A 15,946-nucleotide genomic window follows, 5' to 3' on the forward strand; every position below is an offset into this window, starting at 1 on the left:
GAACTCAAACACATCTCAAACGGGTAGAATGTGCACGGGAAATCTCTTCGAAGCAGGGTCTCAGGAACTCTTCCAGTTCCACGTGTGTAGTGCCCACCGGGCCACCGCCACCCGCCTCCTGCGAGCAGGACAGGGCTCCGCTGCCGGGCCCCTCTGCGGAAAGCTCAGGCCCGGCGCTCCGGAGTCTGGGCTCCCGGGGTGGGCGGGGATACTTAGGCCCCACGTGCCCCGCGGCGGAGCGGTCCCCAAACCTGAGCCCTGGCCTCTGCCGGCCCGGAAGGAAGCCGCGGCGGAGGAGGGGGCGGCGGGGTGCCCCGAGCGCGCCTCACCTGCGGGCGGGCGCGTCCCGGGCTTCCATCCTCCTAGACCGGGCCTCCTCGCTGGAAGGGGTGGATTCGCCCCAGCCCTGCCACCCACCGCCCACCGCCCACGCCCACGCCCGCGCCCGCGCTTCCACGCAGCCATCGCCCCAGCCCGCCGCCCGCGCCAGATCGGGGGCCGCCCGGGCCCCTCCAGCTCTGGCCCGCGCGGGTCCTGGGACCGCCGCCCGGCGCCTCCCCCGCCGCCCCACTCCGGAACGCGCCGCCGAGAGGGCGGCGACTGGGGCGAGGGAGGGGCCGCCCCGCCCGCCTCCCGCCTCCCGGGGCCTGGAGCGCGCGTGGCCCCGGAGCCGCCGGCGCCGCGCGGAGAATAGCTGTGCAGCACGCCGAGCCCGGACTCGGCTGGCTCGGCTCGGCGCGGGCGGGCGAGAGGATGCTGGCGGGCTTCCCCGGGCTCGGCCCGCGCTCCCGCCGGGGAGGGCCCCGCGCGCGCCCCTAGCAGCGGCCGCCGCCGCGGGTGCAGGGGAGGGGTCCGGAGAGCCGCGCTCGCCGCCGCCCGCGCCTGCCGGCCCCCGCACGGCCCTTGCCCCCGAGCCTCAGCCCCAGGGCGGGCGCGCTGGGCCGGCGCCCCCGGATCTCCCAGCCCTCGTCGCCGCCTCCTCCTTCCCCCTGCGGCCGGGCGCCCGCGGATGCTGAGGGGCAGCCCTGCGCCTCTCCCAGTCGGATCCTGGGCCTGACGGCGGGAGATCGCGCTCCGGCCGGGCCGCGAGGCGCTGGCGGGGCGGCGCGGCTCTGCGGGGAGCAGCCCTCGGGCGCGCCGAGCTCTCCCGCCCCAGCCCGCGTGGGGACCGTCCGGGAGCACGCGGTGGCCGAGTTCCCGCACAGGTAAACGCAGGGGCAGGGCCAGGGCCAGGCTTCCGGGGGGGAAGACAGCGCCCCGAGCGTGGGAAGGGGGCCGGATCGGAGCCCGAGTCTCCAAGGGCTTGGTGGAAAAAGGAAGTAAACAGAAGGAAGGCTCAGGAATCCCCTACGATGGTCCTGATTTCTTTCCGGCACATTTTATTTCCAGCTTCTAAGGACTGGGCCTGGAGGGAATTTAGGTGAGGAAGTCAGGGACTGAGAAAGAAGAGATGACAGAGAGAAACCGGTTACCAGGGATGGAAAGGCGGCTAGGCCCTTCCACAAGCCAGGGACAGGAAATTGAGTGTCTGGCATGGACAGGACTAAGTGTGCGTGCGGTGGGCGGTGGTGTGAGCCGGGGGTGGCAGGGAAGGCCCTGGGTTGGGAGGCTCTTGCAGCAGAGATCCTTTTATGAGGGTTAGGGCGGGTCATGGGGAAACCGCAAGGTAGGAGGGAAGAGGTGCTTCTACTCAGCAATGCCCTTTTCAGTTCTAGCTGATCAGTGCTACCTGTGCTCTGGAAACCCGCTCTGCGTTCCTGCTGGAGGTGGCCTCCCCTCCGCCCCAGACAAGAAGAGGCCCTCAGCCCTCCCCAGGTCTCAGAGAGCCCTGAGAGGAGGCCCAGTCCAGAGCTCTTCCTCCGTTCCCAGTCCACTTCTCTAGGGCCAGTAGCAGACACCAGCCAGTATGCCGAGGAACCAGGGCTTCTCCGAGCCCGAATACTCGGCCGAGTACTCAGCCGAGTACTCCGTCAGCCTGCCCTCCGACCCTGACCGCGGGGTGGGCCGGACCCATGAAATCTCGGTCCGGAACTCGGGCTCCTGCCTGTGCCTGCCTCGCTTTATGCGGCTGACTTTCGTGCCGGAGTCCTTGGAGAACCTCTACCAGACCTACTTCAAAAGGCAGCGCCACGAGACCCTGCTGGTGCTGGTGGTCTTTGCAGCCCTCTTTGACTGCTACGTGGTGGTCATGTGTGCTGTGGTCTTCTCCAGCGACAAGCTGGCTCCCCTCGCCGTGGCTGGAATTGGACTGGTGTTGGACATCATCCTCTTCGTGCTCTGCAAAAAGGGGCTGCTCCCGGACCGGGTCACCCGCAGAGTGGTGCCCTACGTGCTGTGGCTGCTCATAACCGCCCAGATCTTCTCCTACCTGGGCCTGAACTTCGCGCGTGCCCACGCGGCTAGTGACACGGTGGGCTGGCAGGTCTTCTTTGTCTTCTCCTTCTTCATCACGCTGCCCCTCAGCCTCAGCCCCATCGTGATCATCTCCGTGGTCTCCTGTGTGGTGCACACGTTGGTCCTGGGGGTCACCGTGGCCCAGCAGCAGCAGGAGGAGCTCAAGGGGATGCAGCTGCTGCGGGAGGTGAGTCCTGCCCACTGTCCCCCCACAGCGTCCTCTCCAGCAGCTCTCACCAACTTGGGACCTGTTGGAGTTGCTGTTTGCTTTGCCTTTGAGTCAAAATGTGTCCTGGGGGCCTCCGGGGCTCTCACCTCTCTCCCTAGTCCCTGCCTTTTCACCCCTGTGCCATTACCCGGAGTCTGCCTGTGCTTGGCCCCAGGGAAAGGAGGATGTCAGAGCATTGGGCCTCAGGGCCACTCTTCACCTGTGCCCAGTCTAAGTGTGTGACAGGAAGGCCCACCCAGGGCTGGTCTTGAGGCAGCATTGTCCTGGCCATTCCCTGTCAGTGACCCTGGCAAGGAGGACCTCCCTTGGGAAGAGGGCTCCTGGATTCCCATCTCTCCCCAGCACTGACTAGCTGTGTGGACTCAGTGCCCCTTTGTCAAATGGGGATAACATCCGCTCTGCCTGCATGACACGGTTGTTGTCAGGATTGCAGGAGATGTGGGGGAAAGCGCATTAGGATACGTGAAGGGCTGCACAGAGGGAAGACGCAGTTGTCATATTTCCTGCCTCCGGGAGCTCGGGGTGCCTGGGGAGTTCTATGAAGTGGAGAATGGTGGTCTCCCCACTGAAGGTGTGGTGTGGGGATGCAAATGGGGACAGTCATGCCGGCCACTGTGACGTAGGGTCTCCTGGTCCTAAAGCACGCATTCTGCTGGTCCTGGAGCACGCTTTCTACTGGAAGGGGTGGAATTTCGGCCTCAGCTTAACTATTAAAGTATTGTGTTCCCACCAAGTGCCAGGCCCTCAGGGGCTGCAGAGACCAGGGGACCTGAGGGACAGTAGGCAGTGTGTGTCCCTGGGGAGCCAGCAAGCCGGTGACCAGAGAATGAGGCGGAGATGTCTGCATCTGGGTTTGGTGCCCAGCCTGCCAGCCTCGTGCCAATGATGGTCAAGAGAGGCTCCCCCACTTCCTGCCCCTGCAGTGCTCTGTCTGGTAGAGATGTCTTAACTCCCACACCAGCTCTGTTCTGTGGTTAGTGGGGCTGGGGTAGAGTCAGCTCTGAAGCGGTGACCTTCTGGGTGTCAGGAGAGGCAGGGCGTGCCCAGAATCCTTGCTGACTGACGTGAGCCTCTAGCAGCCATGGAGGTCAGTGCCTGGGTCCTGGAGACCAGGTGCTGTGTGCAGGCCCAGGGTGGACAGACAGAATCTTCCACTCCTCTGCTAATTTCTCCACTCATGCCTCATCCTGCTGATTTGTTCTAGAAATGGGTAGAGGATGTTAACATAGGCAGGGCCTGGCAGGGCATCTAGCCCAGACTACCCATTTTACAGAGGAGGAAACAGAGATGAGTGATAACTGGTTCACTGTCACCCAGCACTTTGGTGGCAGAAACAGGATGGGAGCCCAGGCATTGACCCCCAGCCCAGGGCTCATTTGTGTATGTTCCTTGGAGCACTGAGAGCTGCCTGAGAGCAGGAGCTTTGCTTCCCACCCCACCTCCTGGAGACAGTGGCTATGTGCTGCCCTGCCGTCCCCACCCCAAATCTCTGTAGAGGGGGCTGTGAGTTTCTGGTCATTGACTAGGTGGAAACACCAGTCATGTCTCTGCAGGCCATGCATTAGCCAGTCCCAGGTTCTTTTTTTTTTGAGACGGAGTCTCGCTTTGTTGCCAGGCTGGAGTGCAATGGCGCGATCTCAGCTCACTGCAACCTCCGCCTCCCAGGTTCAAGCTATTCTGCCTTAGCCTCCTGAGTAGCTGCGATTACAGGCACGTGCCTCCACGCCTGGCTAATTTTTGTATTTTTAGTAGAGACAAGGTTTCACCATGTTGGCCAGGATAGTCTCGATCTCTTGACCTCGTAATCCGCCCGCCTTGGCCTCCCAAAGTGCTGGGATTACAGGCGTGAGCCACCATGCCCGGGCTTCCCAGGTTCTAAGGTCTGAGGTCTGAGGATGACTGGTCTCTCTAGCTCCATCTCCTCGGGTAGACAAGGAGCTTATTTTGAGGCTCCTGGAGCTTCCAGGGAAAAGGACTGAGAAGGTATGGCCACAGGGGTGGGCCAGGGCCTGGGTGCCCCACCACGTGGCTACTCGGAGATCACTTCTAAACTCATGATTGTTCTCCTTTGAGTATTGCTAAGACATAAAACCCTAAAACTTAGAAAACAGAAAAAAAAAAGATAGAAATCAAGAATAAAAATATTAGCATCCCAGGGGAGCCCGACCTTGGCATGCAAGCAGTGCCTGGGAGTCAGCTTTGGGAACAGAGCAGGAGGGGCAGAGAGCTCTCAAGGTCCGACTGGGAGCCTGAGATCGAAGGCAGGAGGCCCCAGCTTACAGTGGGCTGTGTTCCAGAAGCTTCTGAGTCACTGGTTTGGGACTAATGTGACTTTTTAAAAGGTGCCTGGGTTCCCAGGCCCACCCACCAGAGCATCAACTCACAGCATCCCGGCATTTGGCCTCTGAAGATGGTGGAAACGGGGCCGGGCATGGTGGCTCATGCATGTAATCCCAGAACTTTGGGAGGCTGAGGCGGGCGGATCACCTGAGGTCAGGAGTTCAAGACCAGCCTGGCCAACATGGCGAAACCCCATCTCTACTAAAAATACAAAAATTAGCCAGGTGTGATGGGGCGTGCTTATAATCCCAGCTACACAGGAGACTGAGGCAGGAGAATCACTTGAACCTAGGAGGCAGAGATTGCAGTGAGCCGAGATCACACCACTGCACTCCAGCCTGGGCGACAGAGCGAGACTCCATCAAACAAAAACAAAAACAACAAAAAACACAAGCTGCAGCAGCCCGTGTTGCTGTGGGGAGGGACACCCGGGACAGCGGTCTCCCCTGAGCCCTGGAGTGAGGTGTCATTCATCTCCCCTGCTGCCGTTGCCTCCTGGGATGTGGGCCCCATCAAGGATTGGGGGCAAGGGCTGGAGGACAGGATGCAAGAACCAGGGGACCAGGCCCCTTCTGGTCAGGGTAGGTCCCAGAACTTTCTCCAGACCCCAGGCACCGCCTTTCTCCTACCCATGTGCTTGCCCTTGTCTTTCTCTCTCCCATCCCCTGTCGGCTCTGGCTGGGGACTCCCTCCAGGGTCAGTGGGGGATGAACGCAGTTTCCCAGTTCGAAATAGACACCTGGATTTCTGGGGTCTTGTGGGTTTTGTGGTTTTGTTGCTGCTGTCACCGGCAGCATGAAGAAGCATTGCCAGTGTCAAAAGTCTTCTTCCTCTGCAGCCCTTATCCCCCCATGCCCATGCGCAGCTCTGTGGGGAAGGACAGAAGGTACACATGGGGCTGTTGGCAGCCTGAGAGGTCAGAGGCCAGCCAGACAACCTGTCCTGGGCTCCTCTCAGGAGGCCAGCGGGTGGGGTTCTGACAGGAAGAGCAGGTGATCAGGGAGTGTGGGATGGGGTGGGGCTGGGGCCCCACCAATGAGTTAATGAGTGAATATTGCCGAGCAGCATGGGCCTTGCAGCCTGCAAGGTCAGGGGATAAGGAGGATGAGGCCATCTGACACTCAGGCTGTGCTGGGGCGGGGAGGATGTTCTGAGAGCCACCTTGGGTGGGCAGGGACCTAGCCAATGGTTCTCACGACCCATCCTCTAGCCCCTGCCTGTCCCCCATTCCTTTTTTTTTTTTTTTGAGACAGAGTTTCATTCTTATTTCCGAGGCTGGAGTGCAATGGCACAGTCTTGGCTCACTGCAACCTCCTCCTCCCGGGTTCAAGTGATTCTGCTGCCTCAGCCTCCCAAGTACCTGGGATTACAGGTGGCCGCCACCACGTCTGGCTAATTTTTTTGTATTTCTAGTAGAGACAGGATTTCACCATGTTGGCCAGGCTGGCCTCAAACTCCTGACCTCAGGTAATCCGCCTGCCTTAGCCTCCCAAAGTGCTGGGATTACAGGTGTGAGCCGCTGTCCAGAGGAGGGAACAGAGGACGAAACAGAGATGGGTGATAACTGGTTCACTGTCACCCATCACTTTGGTGGCAGAAACAGGACGGGAGCCCAGGCGTTGACTCCCAGCCCAGGGCTCATTTGTCTGTGTTCCATGGAGCACTGATTGCTGCTCCATGGGTCCCCCATCCCAAGAGGCAACACAGGCCCAGAGCAGCCGGAAGGGAGGACAGATGGATCAGGAGGAGCCGAGGCTGGCAGTGTTTGCCCATTTCGCTCCCCTGGCCTGGGTCCTGCCCCAGGACCTGTTACGGAATTACTTGCCCTTTACTGCCCTAAACTGCCCCTGGGCTGGGTGAGGAGGAAGGAGGGGGCTGGGCTCAGGACCAGGACCTGCAGGACCAGCGGCCAATGAGTGCGGACAATGGGGAAGGCAGCCAGGATGGTTGGGGGTGGTGGTGGGCCGGGCGTGCCTTTAGCATTTGGCAAAGTAGGGACTAGGAACTGCTGACAAATATTTTGTACCCTTACTTCAGAGCAGAAAGGCTATTTGGGAGCAAAATTCTCTCATGGAATGAGGAGCCTGTTAAGACCTTTTTTCACCAAGTAAAACATGAGGAAGCTGTGGATGTGCAGTTTCTTTCACACCTGCAAATTACACAGCAATCATTCACCCAGCAAAGGAACATTTGCTCCTAGGGGCTGGAGGGAGCTGCCGTAGGGAGGGTGAGAGGAAACTGAGGCTTCCAGAAACACCCTGTCTGCAGACGGCAGGTAGCTGTTGCATGCACCTCATCCCATTTAATCCTGGATGTTACTGGCTCCATTTCACAGATAAGGGGACTGAGGCTCAGTGAGGTTGAGAGGAGGTAGTGGGGCTGGATTACAGGGGAGGGGTCACTGATGAGTGAGAAAGGTGGGTTGGGGGACTTCCCTGAAAGCCTCTCTTTCTCTGGAACCCAGGCATCTGGGCCTCCTACTTTTCTGGCTGCCCCCAAATGTCTTTGCTAAGCAACGTAGCTGAACAGTGCCAAGAGATGGCAGTCCCTAAGGTATAACAGGAGGCACCCCCTTCTCCCCATGAGAATTGGATGCAAAGAAGGGAGAAGCCCATGACGATGTTCCCTGTGGGCACGTGGCCAGGAGTACTTGAGAAAGGCAGGGGGCTGAATTGGGACAGGAGCTGGTGTGAGGTGCGGTGGGCAGGAAGCAGCAGGCCTGGGGGCTTTCAGCCTTCAGGAAGCAGGCTGCAGGGAGAGGTGTGCAGGACACAGAGCAAGAGGAGGCAAACTCAAGCCAGTCCTGGCTCTTTGGCCCTGGGCTCCTCCACTGACCCGGGACGGGAAAGAAGCTGTCATCCCTCCGTGGAGAGTATGCAGATGGGCATCAGTGGAGGGTCCAGGGACCAGAACAATGATGACGTGCGTAGAAGGGGACTGCAGGGCCATCAGATTCAGCTGCATGTGAGGAGGAATAATCAGTCATTGAACATGTAAACAGCTTTGCAGAAAATCAACCCCTCCATCCTTTCCCTGTCGCAGCTTTCTGTGGCCTTTTCTGACCCTGATCTGTGTGTAAACAGAGCTTTCCCAGTTTGTCATCATCATGCATATGCAATTTAGGCCCCACCTTTCATCCACATTATTTCCCTGACATTTTGCTGTGAACATTGGACTCCTCGTGTTTATTATTTTAAATCAGCGCTTTATAGTCAGCGAGTTTTTCTAGAGAGGAAACGGAAGCCCAGGGCTGGGCCAGGGGTGGGTAACTGGGTAGTTTTATATGCACATGCAGGCGCACACACACACACACACACACACACGCGTGCTCACTCCTGGGCTTGGTCTGCCCAGCCTTCTGGGTAAACCCTCCATCAGATGGAGTGGCTGGGATGCCAGGGTTATTGGCATTCTGCAGTTTCTTCATAAACAAACAGCAAATCCCACGAGGGTGGTCTAATGCTGGATAAATATTCCAACACCACCCTCTGCCCCTGGCTGCCCCCCCACCAAATTACACATTCTTTTTGTTTTTTCTTTTTTTCTTTTTCTTCTTCCTTTTTTTTTTTTTCAAATAGAGACAGAGTTTCACCATGTTGCCCAGGCTGGGCCTGAACTCCTGAGCTCAGGCGGTTCACCCACCTCGGCCTCCTAAAGTGCTGGATTACAGGTGTGAGCCACCACGCCCAGCCATCACCAAATTACACGTTCTTGATAATAGATTCCACGGGTATGTGCTATCACCAACACGGAGACTCAGAGACACATTGTGCGTAGGTCGAGGCCCATGAGCAGGGACAGTGAGGAGGTGGCTGTGTTTACTGAGCTCTTGCTCTGTTACAGTTTAGTGCCTTCTGGCAAGAGGCAAATATTATTTCCATTTTACAGATCAGGAAACTGAAATGGGTGACAACTGAGATGACTTGTCCAGGGCCACATGCCTAGTAAGAGGCAGAGCAGGATTGGACCCCAGGTCAGTAGGATTTTGGAGTTCCTTCTCACTGGAGTCATAAAAGAACCCATTAGGCGGTGACCAGTAGCTCATGCCTGGAATCCCAGCACTTTGGGAGGCTGAGGCAGGAATATCACTTTAGGCCAGGAGTTCAAGACCAGCCTGGGCAACATAATGAGACCCCATCTTCATACACACACACACACACACACGTACACAACCACCAAAAAAAATTCAGCTGGGCTTGGTGGTGTGTGTGTGTGTGTGGTTTTTTTTTTTTTTTGAGTCTGTCGCCCAGGCTGGAGTGCAATGATGCTATCTTGGCTCACTGCAGCCTCCGCTTCCCAGGTTCAAGCAATTCTCCTGCCTCAGCCTCCCAAGTAGCTGGGATTTCAGGCACCCACCACCATGCCTGGCTAATTTTTTTTGTATTTTTAATAGAGACGGGTTTTCACCACAGTAACCAGGCTGGTCTCGAACTCCTGACCTCAGGTGATCCACCTGCCTCGGCCTACCAAAGTGCTGGGATTACAGGCATGAACCACAGCGCCCAGGCTGATGGTGTGTGTCTTGTACAGGAGGCTGGGGAGGAGGATGGCTTGAGCCCAGGAGTTTGAAGTTACAGTGAGCTCTGATCATACCACCCCACTGCAGCCTGGGGAACAGTGAGACCCCATCTCAAAAAAAAAAAAAAAAAAAGAACCCTTATATCTTCCCTCGGAGCCTGTTGAGATAGTTCCAACGGGGTTAGGGTTTTGGTTTCTCAACCCACAAGCGTTAGAAGGAGCAATCTGGGGGATGAGGAGGTGTTTTTGGGGGCATCTTCAAGGAACAGAGATGTCTGGGGTGTTGAGTGTTGCAACCAACAGCCCTCATATGCACCTTCTGTGGCTGTAGGAGGCGTTGTTACATTATAGGACAGCATAGTAACTGATGTGCATAATGGTGACCAACTCATCAAGAAAATATTAAGGCCAGGCGCGGTGGCTCACACCTGTAATCCCAGCACTTTGGAAGGCCGAGGTGGGTGGATCACGAGGTCAGGAGATCGAGACCATCCTGGCCAACATGGTGAAACCCTATCTCTATTAAAATACAAAAAATCAGCCGGGCATGGTGGTGCACGCCTGTAGTCCCAGCTACTGGGGAGGCTGAGACAGGAGAATTGCTTGAACTCGGGAGGCAGAGAGTGCAGTGAGCTGAGATTGTGCCTGGTGACAGAGGGAGACTCTGTCTCACAAAAAAAAAAAAAAAGAAAGAAAAGAAAAGAAAGGAAATATTAAATTGCATTTAGTATAAAGTGTAGTGTAGTATCTAAAAACATTTTCCTCGGGAATGGATAACACAAGTTTGAACAAATAAGGATTATATTTGGAAATTCAGTAATGTGGGATGGCTCATTACTCAGTGTTACTGAGTATATGTCCATTTATTCACCATGTGTTTTAGTTATCCACTGCTGTGTAACAAACAGCCCCAAAATTTGGAGGCTTAAAAGAGTAACAGTTTAAACCTGGGCAACGTGGCAAAACTCTTGTCTCTACAAATGGTACAAAAATCAGCCAGGCATGGTAGCATGTGCCAGTAGTCCCAGCTACTCAGAAGGCTGAGGTGGGAGGATTATGAGCCCCGGATGCTGCGATGAGCCATGATCGTGACACTGCACTCCAGCCTGGGTGACAGAGCAAGACCGGTCTCAAAAAAGAATAAAAAAAGAATGACAGTTTATTGTTTCTCATGATCCTGTGGGTTGACTGTTCAGCTGGGTGGTTTTTGTGCTTCACGTGGCATGGGCTGGGGTCACTCATTTGTCCACCTGTGCTGTTTCATTCACCTGCAGCATTCAGTTGCCAGCTATGCTGGCAAGTTCTAAGAAGCCTTTACTCATGTCTGGAGCCTCAGAGCTCCTCCTCCTGACCTCTCCATGTGGCTAACTTGGGCTTCCTCACAGCATGGTGGTCTCAGAGAGAAGGTGGAAGCTATCACAGTTTTTAAAGGTTAGGCTCATCACTATCGGCTACAAGAAGTCCAGGCTAACTCAGATGCAAGAGGAAATTGATTCTATCTTTTGATGTTTGAGTAGCGTGTGTAAGGGAGGGAATGAATTGATAGCAGCTGTCTTCTGAGGCTGTCTGAGAAACCAGGAGGCACATGGGGGATGCGGGGAGACGGAACTAATTAAAGCCATGAGATTGGGTAGGGTCCAAAATACTCTGTGACCACAGAATGCTTCAAAAGTTAGAAATGTGACCCAGAGCCCAGTGTTTTTAACTCCATTAAGGTATTGATTCTCTGTAGGATCCAATACATCATTTCTAAGATTTTTAGAAAGTTTCAGAAACTGCATTGTACAGAGAGAAATGGTGGCTCAGAATTCATCTGTATAGACTTTGTCTTGCCTTATTTGGGTGAGAAGTCATTCTCTTACCTTCTCAAGCATGCAACGGCCCCTGTGTCCAGGACACTGCCCTAGGTGACAGGATGTGTGGCTTAATCATGGACCCCAGCACCATTCCTGCCCCTTTCTCTCCTCAGCTTAGGTTGGCAGCTTGGCTCTGATGTTTGTATTCCTTTCCCAGGAGGTAGAGATTTGCATGTGCACAAGCTTCAGAAACACCAGATAGGATTGGGTTTGCATTTAGGGGGATCATCTTGGTGGACCTGAATGAAGTCGACATGGTGCAGGAGGCTGGTGAGGGAGTCCAGGCGTGGCACCATGAGGGCCACCCACCAGGACGGACGTAGGGGATGGAGAAGATGAGTTTGGTTTGAGTTGCCCGTGGGACATCCAAGTGGAACTTTCAGATTATTCAGTGGAAAGTTATTGAACACCTTCTGTATACCAGACCTTGTACTCAAGATCTGGAGAAGAAAGGTCTAGAGTTGCAGATTTGAGAATCATCAGCATTTAAGTGGCACCTAAAACTGTAGGGAGGCTGAGGGGTTGCCTGGGGAGAGTGTGTAGAATCAAAAAGGAAGGGGGCTTAGAATCCAACACGTGGAGCAGCCAACGTGTGTCGGGGGGGCCCTCAGCATGGGACATCCGTAACCCACCCCTGCTTCCTGCTGGGACCCATGATTGTCCCAGGTAGCCTGTGCTGGGTAGATCGGCCATTAGGAAGCAGGAAGCAGTGTCTGTCTGATGGTGTTTTGCACGATTGATGCTCTTGCATGGGGGAGACTTAAGCCTAGCCAAGGTGGGGCCATGGTGCCAGTTGAGGGACTGCTTCCCACAGTTCTAACTGGCAAACAAGGGCACGGGAGTGTGACTGTGTTACCTGGTTGGGGGAGGGGTGGGTAATATATAGAGGCACTTTAAACTACAAAGCACTGTGCAGATGCTAGTTATTTCTTTATTACATTTAATCTTGGCAGACCATCTCTGATCTTTGAACTATGAATGAATCAGACCAAGTTTCTTCATTATCCTTTTTTCATCTCTTTTCTGTGTAATCAACTAGCTCTTTTTCCTCATTGTGAAAGGATTATTGTTAAGAATATTTCAAATTATAAAATGCTGAATAATATTGCAGAATATTGTACTATTCCTTTTCTGTAGGGCATTTGTCTACTTTTTTTTCTTTCTTTTTTTTTGAGACGGAGTTTCGCTCTTGTTGCCCAGGCCGGAGTGCAATGGTGCAATCTCAGCTCACTGCAACCTCTGCCTTCCAGGTTCAAGTGATTCTCCTGCCTCAGCCTTCCCGAGTAGCTGGGGTTACAGGCATGCGCCACCATGCCCAGCTAATTTTTGCATTTTTAATAGAGATGGGGTTTCTCCATATTGGCCAGGCTGGTCTTGAATTCCCGACCTCAGGTGATCTGCCCACCTTGGCCTTCCAAAGTGCTGGGATTACAGGCATGAGCCGCCACGCTTGGCTCATTTGTCTACTCTTAATTTTTGTATTTTTATTTTTATTTTTTCTTGAGAGAGGGTCTCGTTCTGTTGCCCAGGCTGGAGTGCAGTGGCACAATATCAGCTCACTGCATCCCCTGCCTCCTAGGCTCAAGTGATTTTCCTGCCTTAGCCTCCCAAGTAGCTGGGATTACAGGAGCTCACCACCACACCCGGCTAATTTTTGTATTTTTGTAGAGATGGGGTTTCGCCATGTTGGCCAGGCTGGTCTCCAACTCCTGAACTCAAGTGATCTGCCCACCTCGGCCTCCCAAAGTGCTGGGATTACAGACGTGAGCTACCGCGCCCAGTCTTGTCTATTCTTAATTTATTGATTTTATTTATGTGTCACTTGCATTTTATTTACTTGCTGTCGTTTCAGCAGGCCCATCCCCTCTCTCCTTTCCCCTCCTTGCCATTTTCTGTCTGATGCCTCTTCCTTCTTCTGAGCAGGTTTTCAGTCCTTTCTTCTAGGAAATTCCTCTTTGTGGTTCCTAAGGAATTCACTTTGATTAGAAATGAAACTGTTTCTTTCCTTTTCCCCTTCCTCTCCTCCACAACACTTTCCTTCTTGTAGACAGGAAAGTAAATGACTTGTTTCAGAAGAAATCTACCCCTCTCTTGAGCTCCATTCAAAACCCCAACATAAGCGACTGGACTTGAACTTTCACAAGATTTCCATGTCTGGGGTTTGTTGTTCACATGTCACTTCAGGACTGATCTCCAGGAAGTGTAGTTTGGTGTCGGCTGAGTCAGATCTGGTAGTGGAAGACTGCGACAGCTGCCTATCCAGCTCTCGGTGGGCTCCTGGACTGCCCTTGAGGGCAGTTTCTCACCCAAGGGGACCAGGCCCTGAGGAATTTATTCCCATGAGCCTGATTCCTTTCATTTTTATTTTTATTTTTTTGAGATGGAGTTTTGCTCTTGAGTGCAGTGGTGCGATCCTGGCTCACTGTAACCTCCGCCTCCTGGGTTTAAGTGATTCTCCTGCCCCAGCCTTCCGAGTAGCTGGGATTACAGGTGCGTGCCACCACGCCTGGCTAATTTTTGTATTTTTAGTAGAGATGGGGTTTCACCATGATGGCCAGGGTGGTCTCAAACTCCTGACCTCAAGTGATCCACCTGCCTCTGCCTCCCAAACTGCTGAGATTATAGGCGTGAGCCACCACGTCCAGTCTTGAGCCTGATTCTTATAAGACAGATTGCTCAAGGCCTGGTCACCAACCTGCTTATGGTAGGTGGACCTTCCCACCTTCTCTGGAGGGCAGCGGGGTGGGAGCAGGGGGTGGTAATACCATGTGTGTCATTTGGTACATATTTGCTGCCAATTCCTAAGAAACCAAATCAGTAATTTCCTGAAGGGGAATCTGAGCAAAGCGCATGGCATGGTGCCGAGGGTTGTTCATCCTCCCACATGGGGCTGGGGGCCAACCCCACTGCCCACAGGCACATTTTCTACTGTGGACAACCCTGTCAGCTGGAGCCAGCCCAAGGAGTGGCACACAGCCTCACCCTTCAGTGCCTTTTTGCTCTACTCCTGCCCATGCTTACAGTTTACCTTTCATTGGTGCAGCACTGAGTGCTCTGGAACACACATTCCTCCTGTAGTTGGGCTTGTAGTTGTTAATATCATATTGCCCATCTCCAGGGACAAATTTGGGATATTCACTCTTTATTTCCATGAAGAGCCCAATCTAGGGTGGTTCTTTTTATTTTTTTTTTAAACAGAGTCTCACTCTCTTGCCTAGGCTGGAGTGCAGTGGCATCATCTCAGCTCACTGAAACCTCCACCTCCTGGGCTGAAGAGATTCTCCTGCTTCAGCCTCCCAAGTAGCTGGGATTACAGGCGTGCACCACCACGACTGGCTAGTTTTTGTAGTTTTAGTAGAGATGGGGTTTCACCATGTTGGCCAGGCTGGTCTCGATCTCCTGACCTCAGGTGATCCGCCCGCCTCAGCCTCCCAAAGTGCTGGGATTACAGGTGGCATTTCCTATCCCTTCCATTGTGTCTCAGACCTGCTGGCCTTCACAATTACGGCGTAGTGAAGGGACCTTGTGAGTCTTGGTCGACCCTCACCCCGGGTGGCTTTCTGCTTTGGACTCTGGGTCAAAGCACTGGCGTCACAGTCATTCGACTTGAACCACCAGGAGCTCCCCCACTTACCAGCTGTGAGATCTGGGGTAAGTTATTTAACCTCTTTGCCTGGTTTCTCCTTCTGCAAAATGGGTGTGATAATAATACCTTTTTCACTGGGATAGGCGGCAAGCACTAGAAATGGCTGTTTCTCTGGCTGTCACTGTCATTGTGATGATTATTGGCTCTGATAAGGAATTGTAGAAAAGCCTGGCCCAACCGCAAGGGAGGGAAGAGCAGCCCCAGGCTTCTTCCAGGATGTCTCAAGGGCGCCTGGTGGCTTCAAGCCCTGCCCTTGCTTCCCTGGTTGGGGCGGACCTGACATCCCTCCCCGCTTGGCCCTATCCACCCTATCATTGTTTCCCAACCCCTGACTGGGGTGTCGGACCCTCAGCCCCTGTTTAATAAATACCCATATTCAACTTTCCTAGACAATTTTTGTCTTAAAAAATGTAAAAACAGCTGGGCACAGTGGCTCACGCCTGTAATCCCAGCACTTTGGGAGGCCGAGGCAGGCGGATCATGAGGTCAGGGGATCAAGACCATACTGGCTAACGTGGTGAAACCCCGTCTCTATTAAAAATACAAAAAAATCAGCTGGGTGTGGTGGTGGGTGCCTGTAGTCCCAGCTACTCGGGAGGCTGAGGCAGGGGAATGGTGTGAACCCAGGGGGCAGAGCTTGTAGTGAGCTGAGATTGTGCCACTGCACTCCAGCCTGGGAGACAGAGCAAGACTCTGCCTCAAAAAAAAAAAAAAAAAAAAGCAAAAACACACTTTCAATTATTCACCATTTCCCCACAGTAACTAAGAAAGACCAAACTGTACCTTCCCATCTCTCTATAGTGATCATGGCTTTGCTTGCTGGACAGGGCTTTGGTTAATAACTCTAATAATCAGGGAAAAAGCAAAAACAACACAATAGAGGAATGGCGCATAGGAGGCAAAATAGAAGAAACTGACCAGTCGCATTGGCTCACATCTGTAATCCTAACACTTTGGGAGGCT

The 15,946-nt window shown here is 54.1% G+C and overlaps 1 protein-coding gene across 5 annotated transcripts in view; it reads left to right on the forward strand.

Moving 5' to 3' along the window:
- Window positions 1–1,086: 1,086 nt before the first annotated feature.
- Window positions 1,087–15,946, forward strand: part of ADCY3 (adenylate cyclase 3) — a 100,577-nt gene continuing 85,717 nt past the window's right edge. For 3 of the 5 annotated variants that reach the window (XM_016948150.4, XM_016948151.3, XM_063790056.1), the window contains exons 1-2: window positions 1,087–1,205; window positions 1,710–2,581. In XM_016948150.4, the coding sequence (XP_016803639.1) occupies window positions 1,907–2,581 (675 nt within the window). In that variant the 5' untranslated portion in view covers window positions 1,087–1,205; window positions 1,710–1,906. Of the gene's footprint in view, window positions 1,206–1,709; window positions 2,582–15,946 lie in introns of those variants that run through there. The other 2 variants (XM_063790057.1, XM_016948152.4) reach the window with 1 other exon arrangement.

This window comes from Pan troglodytes, chromosome 12 (genome assembly GCF_028858775.2).
Source record: "Pan troglodytes isolate AG18354 chromosome 12, NHGRI_mPanTro3-v2.0_pri, whole genome shotgun sequence".
Lineage (NCBI taxonomy): Eukaryota > Metazoa > Chordata > Mammalia > Primates > Hominidae > Pan > Pan troglodytes.